The sequence below is a fragment of the Perca fluviatilis genome, chromosome 3, assembly GCF_010015445.1.
Source record: "Perca fluviatilis chromosome 3, GENO_Pfluv_1.0, whole genome shotgun sequence".
NCBI lineage: Eukaryota > Metazoa > Chordata > Actinopteri > Perciformes > Percidae > Perca > Perca fluviatilis.
Window position 1 is genome coordinate 8,038,208 of NC_053114.1, and position 19,091 is coordinate 8,057,298.

The 19,091-nt window shown below is 40.8% G+C and overlaps 1 protein-coding gene across 4 annotated transcripts in view; it reads left to right on the forward strand.

The window, feature by feature from the left end:
• Positions 1–19,091, forward strand: part of efl1 (elongation factor like GTPase 1) — a 130,456-nt gene that overhangs the window by 98,996 nt on the left and 12,369 nt on the right. For all 4 annotated transcript variants that reach the window (XM_039794987.1, XM_039794985.1, XM_039794984.1 and 1 more), the window contains exons 18-21: positions 11,219–11,348; positions 11,961–12,087; positions 15,009–15,213; positions 17,319–17,833. In XM_039794987.1, coding sequence (XP_039650921.1) covers positions 11,219–11,348; positions 11,961–12,087; positions 15,009–15,213; positions 17,319–17,833 — 977 coding nt within the window. The remainder of the gene's footprint in view (positions 1–11,218; positions 11,349–11,960; positions 12,088–15,008; positions 15,214–17,318; positions 17,834–19,091) is intronic.

Consider the following 19,091-nt stretch of genomic DNA (forward strand, 5'->3'; position numbering starts at 1 on the left):
TTAGTTTAAACCAATGACAATTGTCTTGGGCAGTGCAAAGCGCTATACGGAGCAATGGCACTTAGCAAAATAGCCGTGGGAAGGAACTTCTTTTGGTGGAACATGTGTTCAAAAGTTGTTTAAGTCGTGCAACAGAAAACTCAGATTGGACAGATAGTCTAGCTAGCTGTCTGGATTCACCCAACAGAGATCTGAGGAGCAGTTAACCAAAGCAGAGACGGTTTAGAACCGAGACACCCCAACTTGGAATAGTTTCCTGCCTGTGGCCCGTGGGCTCCGCCACTGCCACGCCTCTTTAAGAGACTAGCAGCAGGTCTGGGTGTATTGATTCCAATGGGAGGAGTGAACGTGAACACCGATTTTATTTTTCAGCCTTTATTTTGACAGGACAGCTGAAGACATGAAAGGGTAGAGAGGGGGGGAATGACATACAGCAAAGGGCTGCAGGTCGGAGTCGAACCCGGGACCACTGCATCGAGGAGTAAACCTCTGTATATGGGCGCCCACTCTACCAACTGAGCTATCCCGGCGCCCGTGAACACAGATTATGAGCGATCCTTTCATCCCATAGTGTATGGTGTATATTGGACCAATTTCTCACAGGCCACACATCTCCAGAACATTCTGACACTAAAGTGGCATTTTTCAGACAGACCCATCAGGGGAGAATAAACATTTTCTCAGGACCAAACTCTCACAAGATCTCGCAACACAGAGAAGCTAACGTCAGCTAACGTTCGTGAACGCCCAAACAAAACTAATCTCTGTGATGCTAAATATGTCTTTTAGCTCTGTAAATATCTAACGTTAGCAAAAGAACATATTAATACATTTTACAAATATAACTTTTTATCCATCCACACGACGTTCACTACAGTTTCAAACGAGGCCACACCCCTTTAGGAGACAGGAAGTGTGGACCGCTTCATTCCCATCCCGGGATGCTGTGTAGACTAACCAGACCCTCCTCCGAAGCGCTGTGCAGGAAGCTCTGGCAAAGTGAGACGAGTCCAGACTTGACTTGGACTTTTCAATACGATCCAAACCAAAATTACAGATGTGAAACCCTTGGTCAAACCAAAAGTGGTGCTCTCGGTCTGCATCAAACTGAACCATGGTTTGGTTTGTTTCTGTTCTAAAAACATTTTTTTGGATGGTTCAGACTATTGGACCAATTACAGAACATTCTGGCCGGCTATCGTGTGTCATGTTTCACTGTTTTAACCTGTATGATTACTGTTTTTAATGCATTGCAATTGAAATAAATAGAATTTTTATTATTACAACGTTACTCCATTTACAGTTTTGTAACCTAACACATTTACATATGCTACAGAATTAGTCCAAAGAACATTTGGTTGACTTATTCCTATTTGAGTAAATATTAATAAGTCCTCCTCATTCTATGACAGAAAACATTGCATTGAAATTGCCCACCAGAAACACACATATATGACTGTTTTCTGATCTGATCTGATCTGTCGTCAGGCCGACAACATTTGTCTGTACTGACTAGTTTTATAAGACTGTCCAGTATGGATGAATATTATTTTTAGGGCACAGTAAAAAGTTAATTTATTATCAGTCTTATAACTGAGGCAAAGATGACTTACATCAACCTGAGTTATGTTTGCAGAGTCATAAGCGAATGCACGTACCTGTGTTGATGGAAAAATATAAAGAGGCAGACAAGCGGAAATGTAGTGGTGGAATGTAACTAAGTACATTTACTCCAGTACTGTACATAAGTACAAATGTTGAGGTACTTGTACTTTAATTGAGTCTTTTCTTTGAACTGCTTAGGAAAAAAAAATGTTGCTTTTAAAAATGTAATCAGAATGCATTGATTTTACTAAATTATATGATGGCTAATGGTACATTTTTCAGGCTTTATGTGGACCAAACTCTATGTGAGAGAAGGGTACATGAGGCATGCAATAATTTTTTACTTTTTTAATGAAATAAAAGCATGTCAATAAACTATAACATGTCTGGCCCTTGATGTGATTCTCATTTTCCAGTGTGGCCATTGGTGAAATAGAGTTTGACACCTCTGGTTTAGATGGATTGGGTTTGAACACAATCACTTGGTCGTAAGCCAAGCCGCAAAGATAAATAAACAAGAAAAGATAAAAAATGTTTAGTTAAAAGTAATGATACCCTAAAATGTTCTAAGTTTAACTTTCATAAAACCCTTGTTTTCAACGCCACAAAGCAACCAACAGCAGATCCATGCCGCGCTGTCACACCAGAGCCAGCTGGTCAACCCTGCCTTGCATGGCTCTTGGCTATTAAATAGCAGATGGTTATACACCTTTGCTTTGTTCCGTTCAACACTGTTTGTCATAATACATAAACTAGTATCATGGATCATGTTAGCTGTTGAAGTAATTTGGCAAGCTAGCTAACTAACAGTTGAAAACAGGGTGAGACAGTTGAAACTAAGATTAACAAGAAAGATTTTGTATAAGAATGAGCCAAAGTATTTTAAAGATTATTTTAAGCTTATTAGAAATTCTCATAGGTACTCAACGAGAGGTAGTGCCACAGACATAGTTCCGTGTAGATTTAAGACCTGTTCTGGGCGAAATACTTTTTTGTACATGGCGGCAATGGAATGGAACAAACTCCCAGTTGGGATTAAGTTAAGCCAGTCAGATCGTTGTTTTAATCGAGCATGTGGTGAATGGTTGTTAAATGCTAATTAGATTCAATCTTTTATGTAGTCTTAAAAGAATATTTATTATTACAGTGTATATATTTGTATTTATTTTGTATTTGGATGTGGTTGAGTGTACATAAGGTACCTTTTAGTCATCTGTAGCTTGCCTGGACATCTTTGTCAGACTACGAGGACCACAATGGAAATAAGTTTGTAACTTTCTTGTGTCATCCTCGACAGTTCTGATAAATGTACAATGTCACTGTGTTGGCATTTTGTTATGCATTTATTTCTGTTACTGTCTAATAAATCAATCAATCAATCAATAACATATCCACTCAGACAGTATTTTGCTAGCGATAACATTAGCGACCAAGCAAGCTTAGGTTAGCCAGCTAGATGTAACTGTGCTGCATGGATCTGACGTTGTTGGTTGCTTCGTAACATTAGCTGTTGAAGTAATTTGCAAATGGCAAGCTAGCCAATTTACCAGCCAGATCAGCCCTGGGAGTCTGGATTAATTAGCTTTATCCACTCAAGACAGCATTCTTTTCATGTCACTTTCTGCCTCTACTCCGCTACATTTCAGAGAGAAATAGTGTACTTTTTTACTCCACCACATTAATCTGACAGCTTTAGTTACTAGTTACTTAACACATTAAGATTTTTGCACACAAAACACATGTAGTTTATACAATACAATGTTTTATTATCAATGAAGCTAGCCAACAACATAACGGACTACAAGTCCAGCTGAAATGATTAGACCATTAAACACACAACTGTTTGGATCCTTTCCAGTTTCTAAAATGTGAGGATTTTTCTGCATTGAGTACTTTTACTTTAAAACTTTAAGTACATATTCCTGATGATACTCAGGTACTTTTACTTAAGTAATATTTTCAATGCAGGACCTTTACTTGTAACAGAGTATTTCTACAGTGTGGTATATATAGTAAAGGATCTGAATACTTCTTCCCCCACTGCGTACGTGTCTGCTGCGTCACACATAAACAAACAAAAACACACACACACACACACACACACACACAGATATAGCTCAAGAACCCTGACACAGCACTTGCTGTCTGTTGGATGGTGTTCTTTTTACACTTAGCTATTACTAAAGCCTTGTATCTGTGAGCAGTTTGGCATCAGCCGTGAAAAAAAGACACAAGAACTTATTTCACTGGGTGGAAATCCAACACATTTCAAAGAGGGAAAGTCAGACTCAAAGAAACACTTTAAAGTTCAAAAGAGTAGAGGAGAATGAGTGACAGAAGAAGGAATGAGACAGAGAAGCTCCAGTAGACAGGTCAGACCCATCTCTCTACAAACGGCTGGTGTTAGTCTGCTTCTGCACACACAGATAAAAACACTTATATAAAGTCAACTGTAACACTCAGATTGTGCTCTCATACTGAAATCAAAATCTACAGTAACATTTAAAATGAAAGCTGATGAAACTTCTGCTACTTGGGCGGAGTGATTTGCTCAAAGCACCTGAGAAGCCCCGTGGTGAGGAGCAGAGAGTAGCAGTGCTTCGCCTTTCTGAGAATATAGTTCCCAGTATGTATACGGTTAGAATATGGCTGTGTCTCATGTGACGTTGTTATTTGTACACGCTGTGACTATACAAATCACAACATGTAAATAGGAAAATGTTGGCGTTATTCTGTCACTTATTGGGAGCAGTAGGCTAGTTGGAGCCGGTTACCTCCAGGATCTGGGCTAAGCGAGGCTAGCGGTGGGGGCGTCAGACAGAGTTACAACCCGCACCCAGAGATGAGAAGGGTATGTATGGACTTATCTAACTCTGGGGTATATGGAGAATAAGCTAAAGTCCCAATAAGTCGGCGTGTTCCTTTAAGTGAATTGATTCTTTTTGCTGTCTGATTTGGGAGTAAGCCTCTGTCAGTCATGTTGGTGGATGAGGATTCCACTCTGCACTATATTTGTGGGATTCCAGCTGAAGAAAGGAGGCCATGTGTAATGCTGCTGCTATGTTTAGAGCCAGGACAGACAGCTCGGGACAGAGATGGCAAAGGAGGTCAAGGGCTGGCCTGCTGACTGGCTACTAAGCTCCTAGGGTGGCTTCCTGATTGGATAGGTGGACGGCTTGCTGCATGACTCATCATTGGCTCGTTGTTTGCTTTGTTGGCCGGTGATGTGACATGATGGCCTGTTAAATGTTTTCTTAGCTAGTTGACTGTCTCATAAACTAGCTGATTGGCTAGCTTGGTTGGCTGGCTAGTTGGCTCTTCAGGTGACTGGTTGGTCTGGCCCATGGCAGCCTGAGCCCTCTGTGACATGGCTGGCGAGCAGCCTGACCTGCAGTGTGTCATGTCATGTTTAGAATGAGGTCAGCGCTGCTCAGCCACTCGAGTCAGCACGAGACTGTGACATCACAGCACTCTGAGAGGATTATCTCTCTCTCGCCCTCTCTCTGTCTCTCTCTTTGTGGTCAGATCTGGGCCAGGTGCCAAATATGACAAAGGCTGACATGGTAAACAGTGTTCAGTAGTGCACTAGATTGATAATTCCGTCCAGGGCTGGGTTACAATAATAGATTCTCCAATTAAAATCAATCTTTGTTTGAGTGATCTGATAACGATTTAATGTCTGCCTTTTCACCATGGATGTATAACCCACCACAAACTTTTGGGGTTCAGTCCATCCAGAAATATAACATTTTTAACATATTTGGGAAGGCTTGGTCACAGTTGTGCCCCCCCCAAAAAAAAAAAAACGGTCTGCTTACCTCTCTTCCTAACCTCCTCTGTCAATGTGTTTGTTGTTAAAATGAAGACTGCTGTTTATTTGTTCTTGCTGACATCAGGATGAGATCCAGTAGTTTCTATCATTCCCCAGTTTTGGAAGCTACTTATATAGAACTGATACTACTCAGAACGATATTTCAGCTGGAGTCACTATTTCAAAAAAAGGCTCCACATTATTAGATGGAGTAATCGGCTGAAATGTCATAGTCAGAACAACAATATTTGAATTGTCTCATTTCAGGCTTTAATATATTAGCCACCAATGCAGACCAATGTGCCTTTAAAAACACCGTACCTTTACCCCTACTTATCCTGTAGATTGGGTCCTTTCATCCTCAGTATCACAGTTAAAGCTGGTGTAGGTAAGACTGTGAAGATCCAGGACTTTGCCAACAAATTTGAACATCTTCAACTTCTCAGTCCCTCCCCCCTTTCTGCTGCAGCCCAAACCGTCTCCTAAGCCCCTCCCACACAAGGGAGTGTGACAGAACTAACGTCATGTCAGACAACATTTTCAATAACTAAACACCAACACAATGTTAACTTTACTCACCAACAGTAAAACGATGCTAACTAGCAAGCTAACGTTAGCCATTTCAGCATCATATCAGACCGACCACTGTGCAAACGTTACTATCATGCTCACCATGTAGCTTTGTGGACTTTTGACTACTAATAACCAAGTGAAAGATAAATCATTCATGGTAATTATGTTACCTGTCGAGAAGAAATGTGGCTACGTCTGCATCGTTCTTCAGATCTTTAAAATCCCGGAGCTCACGCCACCTCTGAAAATTCCCTCCAATATATTTACCAGAGTTTTGGGAAATCTTTCTGCAGCTTGTGCGCGGGGAAGGGGGAGGGGAGAACGCTATATATGCGTGTACGTGCCTGAGCAGTGATTGACAGGCAGATAGACCCCCCCCCCTGTGGCCCTGATTGGAGAAAATCAACCGGGAATGGTGGAATTTTGTCAATCGCACTACAGGCTGTAGGTGGTGCCAGAGGAGCTGGATTTTTTTTTATATTACATAATTCATGTAGTTCTACTGGAACACAGGTTCAGTTTCAGCAAATATGACAGAAAGTTAGTTTTATAAGACTTACCTACTGCATCTTTAAGGAGCACAGTGTTAAATAAAGCCGCATTAACTGAATCTTTTCTTTTGGCCTCTTGGAGGCAGCTTTAACTGATGCTAAAGTTGCTAGCAGACAGTTGCCTATTTATCAATCAATCTTTATTTATACAGCACTTTTTATACATGGAAATGTAGCATAAAGTGCTTCAATACCAACCCCCCACACACACACACACACACACACACACACACACACACAGATATACACATGTAGCCCACCTATCCCCAGTTTAGTCAGGGGAGGGCCCTGAGTTTGTTAAATCAGTAACGTAATTTACAATAAAGAATACCTGAAATTAGTTCGGTATTGATAATAAGATGCTTTTTGTTTAACCAGAAACAGTTTTGAAATCACCATCGCCAAACTCACCAGACTCCATTTTAATAAACAGTACTGTTAGCATGTATAGAGCCAGCATATTTCCACATGTAAATGGGATAATTAAGGCTTTGTTTCAACCAAACCAGGGTTGTGATTGTTGGAACAGTGGAAAGACGAACCAAGATGGCTTTTAATAGTTTTATTTTGTTTCTGTCGACTTTAAATTAAGTGTATTTTACGATAATGAAATTTGTCTTCATTTAAATGGAGTCTGGTGGGTTTGGCGATAACGATTTCAGGGCTGTTTCATGTTAAACAAAAAGGATCTTACTCTTTAAAAAAAAAAAAAAAAAAAAAGGTCTATCTACGTAGGGAATCTTTGTTGTCAGACACTTAGAATAATAATCTGAGCCTGTCAGTGGCAAAAACAGAACTTTTAGTGGACGAAATTAAAAGTGCACAATTGCCCAATAGTGTTACATTGCAGCTTGTTTCGCTGCTGCCCTGAGGGCATTAAAGATAATCTACAAGAAAGAACATGGCTTTCTGGACTACCAGTTTCTTCCAGAAGGAGTTCAGGTCTGGTAACTGAAGTTCAGTGATCTTAGAGCAGATGTTTACAATGTTAGTGAGGCTAGTCTTGCTTTTCACAGGCAACCATGGAACCTAAGAGTGTGACTTATTGCGGATCATCATTAACAGAGTGAGAGAATATATCAGCAGCAGAGACAGGGAAGAAGTGGATTACCTGGATTTCTGCCGCTTGCTAGATAAGACAAGCAAGTATGTGCATGTGTCTCAGCCCTGTGCCTGCACCACCTAACACAGAGATAGACACAGTCATGTTTTTAGGAATGACGCAGTGACCCCTGGCCAAGGAGCACCTGTGTTGTCGCTCAGTAAAGCCTATAATACAGACAGACAGCCTAATCAGTGCGGATGTTCCATGTCGTCTTCAAAGCCAACATGCTTTTTTTGTATTGGCACTATTAACTTAAGTCACACTGACTGCAAACAGTGTAGTTGTTTTGTTTGTATTTTCTTTTTGGACAAGTTCATGTCAATGAGATTTTAAAAAGCTGTTAGGGGAACACATTCTGTTATTATTATGCTGATTGCACCACTGATCCTGTAGTATCTGGGATTCGTAGGAAAACATTTTTCAAGGACATAAAACAGCGGTAAAATTCTTGATTTATAGAACAGCGCTTTCACCTGCATGTTAAGTAACCATGCAGGTTAAAGTATCACCCTGCCTGAATGGCCTGAAATAGTCTTCTAATAGAGCACACTATTGAAAGTAGACACGTTTGTCTACAGCTGCATCTAGGTGTTAAAATGACCCAGAATGATCCAGAACGACATACCAGTACCTTCGATTAACAGGTAAATTAGTCTAATTGGCAGTTTTATACATCAGTGTTTCCCGTTCATTTAGAATAACACCAAATATCCATTCCAGTGTTTCCTCTATTCACTCTCAGCAGCGCACCACCCTGAGTCCATGTACAAGGCAACTGTCTGCTGTGATTTTACATGTCTGTAATAAAATCAGGACAGTCGCGTACTATCTTTTAAAGTCAGTTGGACAGGTGAAGATCACGTTGCCGGTAGCCTACCGGATACAAACAGGCTCAGTAGTGAACGACACGGTAACGCGCTGCAGATTCTGTGTTTTTGGCTAAACTAGACAGAGAATAGTCAGTTAAAAAACATCAGTAATGCATTTTCCACTCATTGTTCTCCGTGAAGTTAACCTGAAGTGAAGCTGTGTGTTTTATGTGGACTAACTGTGTCGCACTCCATTTAAAAAATAGCCTTTTAAATGCTTGTCAGCAGCAGGTCCTATGGCCCTGTGTGCTCTGATTAATTTAGCATACAGTTATCACACCAGGCATAATTTAGTTTTTAATGAAAACTCATCTCTTGGCTGTTTTGGAAGAAGGAAATAATGAGAGTAACAGGTGAACTAACTTTAAAGTAGTAAGAAACTTTAAAGTGTTACATTTGAGAATGGAATTTGGACCGAAGATCCGGGGGGATCTTAGGGTCCCCCCACCTGACTGCAACTAACAATTATTTTCATAATGGATTAATCTACCCATTATTTTCTTGATTAATCATTTGGTCTATAACTAAATTAGAAAACCTAGAAAAATGTACTGTCTAAACCCCACAATATTCATTTCATTTTAATGTAAGACCAGGAAAAGCAGCAAACTGTCACATTTGAGTACCTGAAGTAAGACAATTTTTGGCATTTCTGCTTGAGAAATGAAGCAATCTTTTTGTTTTCGATCGGCTAATCATTTCAGCTCAACATCTGTCCATGTTTAAAAAAACACTTAGCTATCAGCTGATGTCATTCCATGTGTCTGTGAAGGGACCGAGATTCAGTGGCAGAGGTCTGAAGCCCTCTACTTCAATGTGTTATTGTTCATATTAATATTTACAGCGTCTCTCATGGATTATATCCAACCTCGCTCTGTGCTGTTTATAAGCCGTGCCTCCTCCAGGATAGATTTAAAAGCAGAGACACAGCAAGGACATGAATCAGAGGTGGCAAAATATATTCAGTTTGGCTGAATACGGCTTTCAGCACATAATGTCTTTTTTTTTTATTTGAGTTAAGAGGCAAGTTCTCTCATAAATTTGAAATCCATTCCCTGTGTGAAGGCGGTTTTGTGTTGGCCCCCTCTTTTCTGTCAGCAGGATATCTCAGAAACAGTTGACAAGCTTATGTGAATGTTTTAGTACACAGACCAAAAGTCTTTAGGCAAGGACCAGTTGGTTTCATTTTGGAGTTGGTGTGGACAATTACAGTTTATTCTTTTACTCATAACTGTGACAGTAATTGAGATATAAACTTGATTTCAAAAGACGTGTGCCAGGAACGTCCTCATTCAGATTTCTTTGACGTTGTTGTGTAGTTTATCCATTATCTCGTCTTATTTCCAAAGCCAGCAGTATCTTTCACTGCAGTGTCAGCTGTAGTTTGCAGACAAGTACATGAAAGGGGAATAAGAGAATATTTTTATTGATGATGGATCAAGTCAAGTCAGACGTTTCTTGTTTCATCGAAAACAAAACAGATCTTTCTTTTGAAGAAAAAGGTCTATCTCTGTAGGGATCCTTTCTATAATGTAGCCAAGACACTTAATATTTAATAATCACTTAATAATCTGAGTCTGTCAGTGGCAAAAACAGCTCTTTTAGTGGACGAAATTAAAGGTGCACATTTGCCCAATAGCCCAATATTGACTGCAACCGTCTTGCTTAATACTGGACCAATTTCCAAGATTGTTGTTCAATCAGTAACTTACAAAAAAATACATGGGGAAATTACTTAGAAGAAGAATAGGAGCATTTTGTTATTGGTGATGGAACAAGTTTATGTCAGACGTTTCGTGTTGTTTTCTTGCTGACTTGCTCTCCTGCTTGCTTGATGGCTTTTCGTAGTTAGTACTTTAATTTAGTGTGATAGTGGTAGTATGATAGTGGTGGGTTTGTATGTTCTGTTTTTAGCCATGCCAGCGGCGTGGTTTTAGGGATGGTATTGCCAGTCAGTCGATGCATCACTTTGGTCCAAACTGAAATATCTCCACAACTACTGGATGGATCCCCACTGAATTTTTTATAGACATTGGTGGTCCCAAGGAACACATTCTGCTGACTTTGGTGATTCCCTGACTTTTCATCTAGCGCCACTTTGAGGTTACGTTTGTTGTTTTGTGTGAAATATTGGGTGCATTGCCGGGAAATTAGATTCAGATGTGAGATGTCAGATTATTTTACCCTCTGGATGAACTGATTAATAACATTTACTTTCATCTTCAGGTCAAAATTTCTGTTAAAACTAATGGCATTCCCATCAGCCTCAGCTGTAGTTTTTGTTTAGAGCTAGTTAGCAAATGTTACCTTAGGGCTGCAGCAAATGATGAATGCATATTTATTTTCTGGTTCAAAGGATTAATTGCTTTTTATCTGACCAACACTCCAAAAACCAGAAGATATTAATGTTACTTTCATATATGACAAAGAAAAGCATCAAATCCTCACAGGCGGGAGGCAAAATAAAATAGCTTCTTTTTTGTATTCCTTACCAATTGATTGTTCCAGCTCTGCATTACCCGCTTAACATCACCATATTAGCTCTTACTCTGAGTCTTGTTTCCATTTAAAAATGTATTTAACTCTCAGTTCTCAGGTTATGTATTTAGTCATATATCAAACTGGCATGAAGCTGATGGCGGACTTTGGAGACCAAATTATCTCGTTAGTATCATTAACAAGATTTTTACTTGTCTTTTTAAAGGTTTGCTAAAATAGAGATTAGCGCGTCCAAGCCCATCATTCCATTCAGAGAAACAGTGGTACGTCCCCCGAAAGTGGACATGGTGAACGAAGACCTTGGGAAGCAGCACAAAGTAGCCATCATTCACCAGGTCAGTCCACCGCATTTACTGAACTGTAGTCCACATCAATAAATAACCAGTTCATAAAAAGCTTCGCTAACACTTTATTTGACGGGGTGTGACTGACTTGTGCCGTCGTAACTATGACATGACAGCCAATGTAAAAACCAACTACTTCATAACAGTTTAATGGGATGTCAACACATAAAGCTAAATAGTTTTATAAAGTCTGATCATTACGCCTGCTATGATGCATATTTATGACGGGCTATATTTTCCTGCTTAATGTCAAGTTGTCATAACACAAACATCTTAAACAATGCCAACTTTGTATTAAAAGTGTTGTAATTTATCAAATGACACTTAATGACAGTCATGCACGTTCAAAAATGCTCTTAATGTTCATGATAGGTGTCATATCATAGTTATGATGGTGTCATGTCAGTCTTATGCACACCCATCAAATAAAGTGTTACCAAATGTTTTCTGTTTTACAGTTGTGTGTTGAAGTGACATGTTTTACATTACCAGAGTGTGTGTGTGTGCGTGTGTGTGCGCGTGTGTGTGTGTGTGTGTGTGTGTGTGTGTGTGTGTGTGTGTGTGTGTGTGTGTGTGTGTGTGTGTGTGTGAATGTGTTGCTAGGTGAAAGAAGAGGCCTCTCAGGGTCGTCCGTCTGACACCCTCCATGTGGACCACAGTGGACTGGTCACCCTCACAACTCCCAACAGACTGGCCACTGTCAGCGTTCGGGCCATCCCCCTGCCACAGGGTAAGACCTGGACACACCAAGCAAGCTGAAGCTCTCAGTATACACTAAAGAAACTTGCTTATATGTTGTGTTAGTGCTGGACAATATATCGTTATTATATTAATATCGTGAAATGAGACTATTCAATTAAATTATATTTATTGTTATTTAACAGGAGTTAGCTCAGGACACTGGCCCCTGGTGGGGCTCCAAAGAGCCACAGGGGAGGCACCACCTTTTGTGTTCCAGGCTCATTAAATGTAATTATTTTTAAAATTGTATTTGAAGACATTTTATTTCCACAACACCTATTTCTACCTTTTTCTGAATCAATATGCTGTAAATATCTTTATGTAAAGGGAAACAGATTACAATCCAAATATAAAAACATAATGGACTATAGTGAAGTAAGGCTCTCAGGCTTTCTGTATTGCATTCATCTATTTATTCTAGATCTGCTTTTGTAATTATATCTGAGTCAGCTTAGGCATAATTTACTCTAGGGGAGGCGCGACATGCGAAGAAAAAATAACTCTGTATTTATCGGTAATTGTGCGTGCGTGTATTAGCTTTAAAATGCATTGTTTCCTTGTCCCAAGTCAACAGAAGTTAGCATTAATGGAGGAGACGGAACCCAGCAAAAAAACGTAGGAAATATGATCCTGAGTTAAAGTTAGGTTTCAGTTAGTGTGACAGAGACTGGGAGAAATGCCGATCACGCGTTTATGGTTATGTGGAGAGCGAGTTGCCCCAGATCTCCACTAAAGCTATGAAAGTCCTAATCCCCTTCCACCTCCACCTACTTGTGTGAGTGTGGGTTTTCTGCACTGACCCTGATTAAAAACAAATACAGATCAAGGCTGCAGGTGGAGGACGACTTACATTTATTTCTCTCTGCAGTGCAGCCCCACATTGAACACCTCTGCGCATCAAAAGTGCGGCCTCATTGTTCCCACTGACAGACATGGCGTCATCTGATTTTGCCAGGGCTTCAGCCCTGAATGTATTTTGAAAAGTGACTGACAAATATAAAACTAGACGTTGTTTAGTGTCCACTCTTGCTGTAAAAAGCTGTGCAGCTTCAGGTTTATAAAGGACGCGGTCTGCTGTGGACATGTGTCGCGTTTGAGCTCTGTGTATTTCTGTCGTAGTTTCGGTTTTCCTCCTCCGAAGTAGAGGAGCATTCAGCCACTTCCCTAAACTTTGTCTCATTCAGAGACCAGAGACCCAAACGGGGCTCTGTGTGTGTCAGAAGGTCTGAGATCTACCGTATCAGCAGAGCAATCACGTATTGCACAGCAGGCTATGGTGCAGGTAGATTATTTTCTGAAATATAGTGACTTTACTCTTGTAATAGCCTATTATAACTTTATTATTCACAAAATATCATGACTCCTCCAAACCTCAGAGAACACAGATGGGATGAGTTATATTTTGAATGTGCACAAAGTTTTTGACATGAGCAGAAATCTTGCTCAAACATCTGAAATATTACAGTCCAGGGTTTTATTAATAAATTACAATGAATAATATATGTATATGTATATATGTATAATTGAGGTTACTTCCTCAACAAAAGATGAAAAAAATAGAAGGTAAGAGTAAATTATGCCTAAGCTGACTGTGCTGACTCAGATATAATTACAAAAGCAGATCTAGAATAAATAGATGAATGCAATACAGAAAGCCTGAGAGCCTTACTTCACTATAGTCCATTATGTTTTTATATTTGGATTGTAATCCGTTTCCCTTTACATAAAGATATTTACAGCATATTGATTCAGAAAAAGGTAGAAATAGGTGTTGTGGCAAAATAAAATGTCTTCAAATTGTTCTTCAAAATCTCATAAGAGATATATTTCAAATACAATATTAAAAAATATTTACATTTAATGAGCCTGGAACACAAAAGATGGCATTTACTGCAGAGGCGTGTGTGGGTTAGGGCAGGCGGATGGGATTTTGGGGAAGGGGGGGCTCAGCTGTCCTTACCTACTCTAAGGGGAGGCTCACATTCACCCAATTTGAAAACCCCTGGTCTAGACCACAATATAATTTACAAAGACCCAACAATTCCCCCCAAGAGATAGCATTTGGTGTGACAGTGGCGAAATGAAACTTCCTTTTTACAGGTAGAAACCTCTAACAGAACCACGCTATTGGTGGGTGGCCATCTGCCGCCACCAGTTGGGAAGACAGATATAGAGAAATATGATTCATAATAATTATAGCAGTTGGTATGATGAATTTGAGATATGAATTAAGATAATGGAACTATGACTATAAATAGTAGTTGCAGTGCAGGGCGTAGCAGGGCATCAAGCAGGACCAGGTGCCACCCCAAACCCCAAGAAAATCTCCCCAGAGCTAAGTTAGTAAAAAGAATTACTGGGACATGAATGCCCTCAGATGGAAAGAGAGAGGAGCACAGTGTGTCAAAGGAAGTCCCCCGGCAGTCTAAAACTACAACAGCATAATTATGAGCTGGTCCAAGGCAAACCTGAGCCAGCTTACAAAGGGTTGGTAGATGAATCCGACAACTATGAAGAGAAGCAGAGAGGAGGGGGTGCTGTGTCTGCGGCTACACACCCTCCCATATCAATATCCCATTTATTTCTACATAGGCGGTTTTGGAAAGTTCTGTATAAAATAAATCTTATCAAATTGTTATCAGCACCTCTGTGATGATTTTCAAGTTTTATTACTGCTGCATTTTTTAATAATTAGGTCCCAAAGTCATACCCCATATGCATACGTAGGTATGTAGGAAAACTAGCAGGCTGTGTCAGGGAAAGCAGATTAAGGAGCACTGAAATAAAACCGCTCAAATACTAGATGTGATTTGTAAAAACAGATTTTCTGCAATGAATGAAACTATAAACAAACTGTCATAATTTCACTCTTCCATGAAACAATGTCAATAATGATTTGTTTTTTTTCAGAGGTGACCTGTCTGTTGGAGAGCAGCACGGAGCTGATTCGGACTCTAGAGCAGGTGAACATGTCCCTGAGGGAGGGGAAGAGTCTGGACGTCAGCCCCAGGACCCTGGAGGCCATCGCTGGACTCAAGGCCCAGCTGGAGAGCCTGCTGCAGGGGAGGAAGTGGAGGAACGCTGTGGAGCATATCTGGGCCTTTGGCCCTCGCAGGTCTGACACGGATTTTATTCAAATTTATATCATTTATACATTTAAAGCAGAGTCACGGGACATGGGGATCAGGGGAGGCAAAAAGTATTCAGTTTGGGCTCACATGGAACATATATTTATGTTGATGATGATAAGACCAGGAAGAAGAGAGCAGTCCTTGTCCTAAAGGAATTCTGGTCTTTATTTACCTCAACTAAAGAACCAGGAACCAGGCCTGTATTTGAGACAGGTCGTTAATCCTAATTTTTTCTTTATTAACGTATTTCATTCTATTTTACTTAAAAGTCTCCCTATTTTCTCTTCTACTGCTGTTTTAATTGCGGTTGATGCAGTTTGCTGTTATTGCTAACTTAATATGCTCTTCCAGTGATGGGCGACAAAGTCCTCGTTCTGTGACAAAAAACATACCAACATTTAGCTGAAGCTTTTATTAGGCTTAAGGCTAGAGTTATTCAGGTTTAGTAGCTATCAAATTTTCCTCTTTGAGTTACTAACCTCCCTCGCAGCTCAGCATTGAAACACACAAAATAGAAAGATGGAATTTCATACTTCGTTTAAAAGATGAACTTTGATAAATAAACTCATGTAGCCTGACAAGCCAGACCCACATCAAGATGTTGGGTCTGGAAACTCACCATTGACAGAGGTCAATGCGAGGGGCGGGATAAATGGTTGTCTCTCAAATTCCCTCTGCACGTAATAGGTTAGTGCTACAACCAGGCAGAGCAACAAAGAAGGTAGCAAAGCTAGTTGATAGATTAAACTTTTGCCATATCCGGTCAGCAAAACTCTGAACACATCTTCCTTTTTTAAGAATGATTTCAGTGCCGTTCTTTTCTCAAAGAAAAGCCTAACTCCAAGTCTTCCAGAAGACTGCTGTTCCCAGCAGCAGCGATAAGCCCGCCCACCGACTCTATACACGATGTGATTGGCCTGACCAGAGTTTGGTTTTTCCAGCTCGCAAGCCAACGGAGAGTGCCTAGATGCTCCTGGATGCAAAATAAATTTGCTGCCGCAGGGTTATTATATAGCCTGACATCGTCATACTCAGATTCTAGTCAGAATCTTAGTCTGATACTGCTCTATTGGGCTGTGATTATGGAGCGTGTTTCAACCGAACCAGGAAAGAAAATGCCTCTGCACTCAATTGGATAGACCTACAACCAATCAGAGCAACTTGAAACAGACGTCACAGAAGCTACAAGTCAAAGGCAGGCTTCGACCTAGCAAAGCCAGAGGCGGCAGTTTCCGTGTCGTGCGGACGGGTGTGGCAATGTGTATACATACGTGATCGCGGTTCTCTGTTCCTCTTTTAAAATGAATGCGCTGTCGATATCTTCTATAACAGACGCGATGGCGGAATCTACACATCTCAGTTCTCCAGCAGCAACCATCTTAGTTGTAAACAAATTCAACCCAAGTGCTCTTTGGTGACGTGGTTGATTACGTTACTGTTGATCATCTGTCCATCATCGTACAATTTGATTGGTCCGAACAGCTCTGGTTCGAGCATAGTTGCTCCACAACGGATCAAGTCCAGACCGAACTTCCCGACCTCAAATGTTGTGAGCGGGGCTAAGTTTGGCTGGTATCCAGGCTGTAGTGAACTAAAACGAAAATAACCAGTGAAAAATATTTTTAGTAAACTAAAACTAATTGACTAAAAGCTTAAAAATACCTGGCCCTGACAAAAACAAACTAAAATGAAATGTATAAAAACCAAAACTAAACCTTTCTGAAAAACTGAAACTAAACTAAAACTAGCAGACACACTTTGAAAACTAACTAAAACTTGAACTTAACTAAAATATAATTCAAAAATAAAATGAATTAATTATGTATTAATTAATTAATTCAAAACTATAATAATCTTGGTTTAATTGGCCAAAATATCTCAATTATTGCAGCTGATAAGTAAATGTAGAAGTGTAGTATTTCTACATTCTACATTGTAGTAAATAAGCACTAGTGTTGGCTTAAATGATTTGTTGTCCTAAGAAAGTCCTCCAGAGTGAAGCTGTACTGCATGGGGCTTCTATGAACACAAATGAATGATTTGTATTACCTTACATTACTATGATTGACCATGTTGCTGTTTTTTTCAGATATGGTCCCAACATCCTGCTGAACCTTGTGGAGGGCTACCAGCGGCCCTCGCTGTGGCAGTGTCTGGGCAGGGGAGACCAAGCTGGCGAGGCCGGAGCTCAGGCCGCCGGTATGCGAGACTTGGACAACAGCATCGTCAGCGGCTTCCAGCTGGCAACTCTGTCAGGGCCCATGTGTGAGGAGCCCCTGATGGGAGTGTGCTTCGCTGTGGAGAGGTGGGACATCCAGTCTTCTGCAGCCGTGCCACAGCATCAGGACTCCTTGGAGGAGGACTCCATATCCCATGGGGCTTTAACAGACAGCAGAGTGGAAGGAAGCAGTGAGACATGGACAGCGGGGCCGTGCCAGGCCAGGCGCAGGCCGCAGGCGGCCTCTGCAGACTGCTACGGGCCGGTCTCCGGTCAGCTGATTGCCGCCATGAAGGAGGCCTGCCGCCACGCCTTCCAGGCTCAGCCCCAGAGGCTCATGGCTGCCATGTATACCTGCGAGATAATGGCCACTGCTGAGGTGCTGGGTAAGACTGCACTGTCAACCAATTTCTGCCACACAGTAATTATAATTACAGATAATTACTATATTAAATAGTAATTATGAATGATATTGTATCTTCCCTGGTATTTATTCATTTAAATAGTTAGGGTTTTATTTGTCCAAGTTTTGAGATATCTGTCTCGTATGCCTCCACACCAAAATACTAACCTGATGAGCCAGATGGTTCGTTAACACAGAACCATCTGGAAAGCTGTCATTGAAAACTGTTTGGAAAAGGGCATATATATATACATACACACACATACAGTATATACCAGGTGGTTGGATAAACTGTCTGTCTATCACATCCGCCATTGTTGTTTTGAACGAACTGCCGTGGCCGCCACACACAGCTAAATCACAGCTGTAACTGCTAGAAGCTCCTCACTGGACACTGACCTCTATTTTCCAACGGGCATCTGCGCTGCGTCCCGGAGGTGCTGTGACCCAGTGCAATATCCGGGTGATTTGTTCGTTCAGCTGCATTTCAGACGCAAACGCTTTTACCTAAAGCTTGACGAGATGGATTTTCGTGTGATATGTGATCCTGCGATTCCCGCTTGATTTCGTGATATTGCGAGATTCCAGCTGCTGTGCAAGGTAACCAAAACAGTGGAATTGAATGGGATTGTGTTTGTGGTGACAGACCAGAACGGTCTCCACCCCGGCTCCATATATCCATGGCACATAACACCGAACACTGTATGTCATGAAGATTTCAAATGTAAAGCTTGCATTTTTTGCCAGTAGGGATTCCTGTTCGGAGAATGTGTAATTTACCTAAAGGTCCGAACCAGTGGAGAAGCTTGCTACTTCAGCTAACCATGTCGCTTCAGTGACCCTCGTCGTGCACATTGTAGCAGTCACACTCTCCTAAAGAGATGCTGTTGTATAGACCCTCTTTACTTTCCTTCGAAGAGGAAGAACTCATATGTAGCTCTTTGACAGGCAGCTTGAATTGAACTGAGTACATTTGCAGTTACATGGAATGCATTTTAACCACAAGTAGGGTTAGGCATCGTTTTCATTTGAACAATTCTGATTCCAATTCCGATTCTTCCTTTCAATTCTTATCCATCCTTGATTGAGATTCTTTGACGGGTGGAAAATTTTATTTTGGTTCAATGGGGATTTTACAGTTTTAAAGCCACCGCTTCCAGTGCTCCTTGGCTGCAACATAGCAAGCGCCTGAAAGTATGGAGGTCGCTACAGAAACCAAGACTGAATATGGAACTGATGAT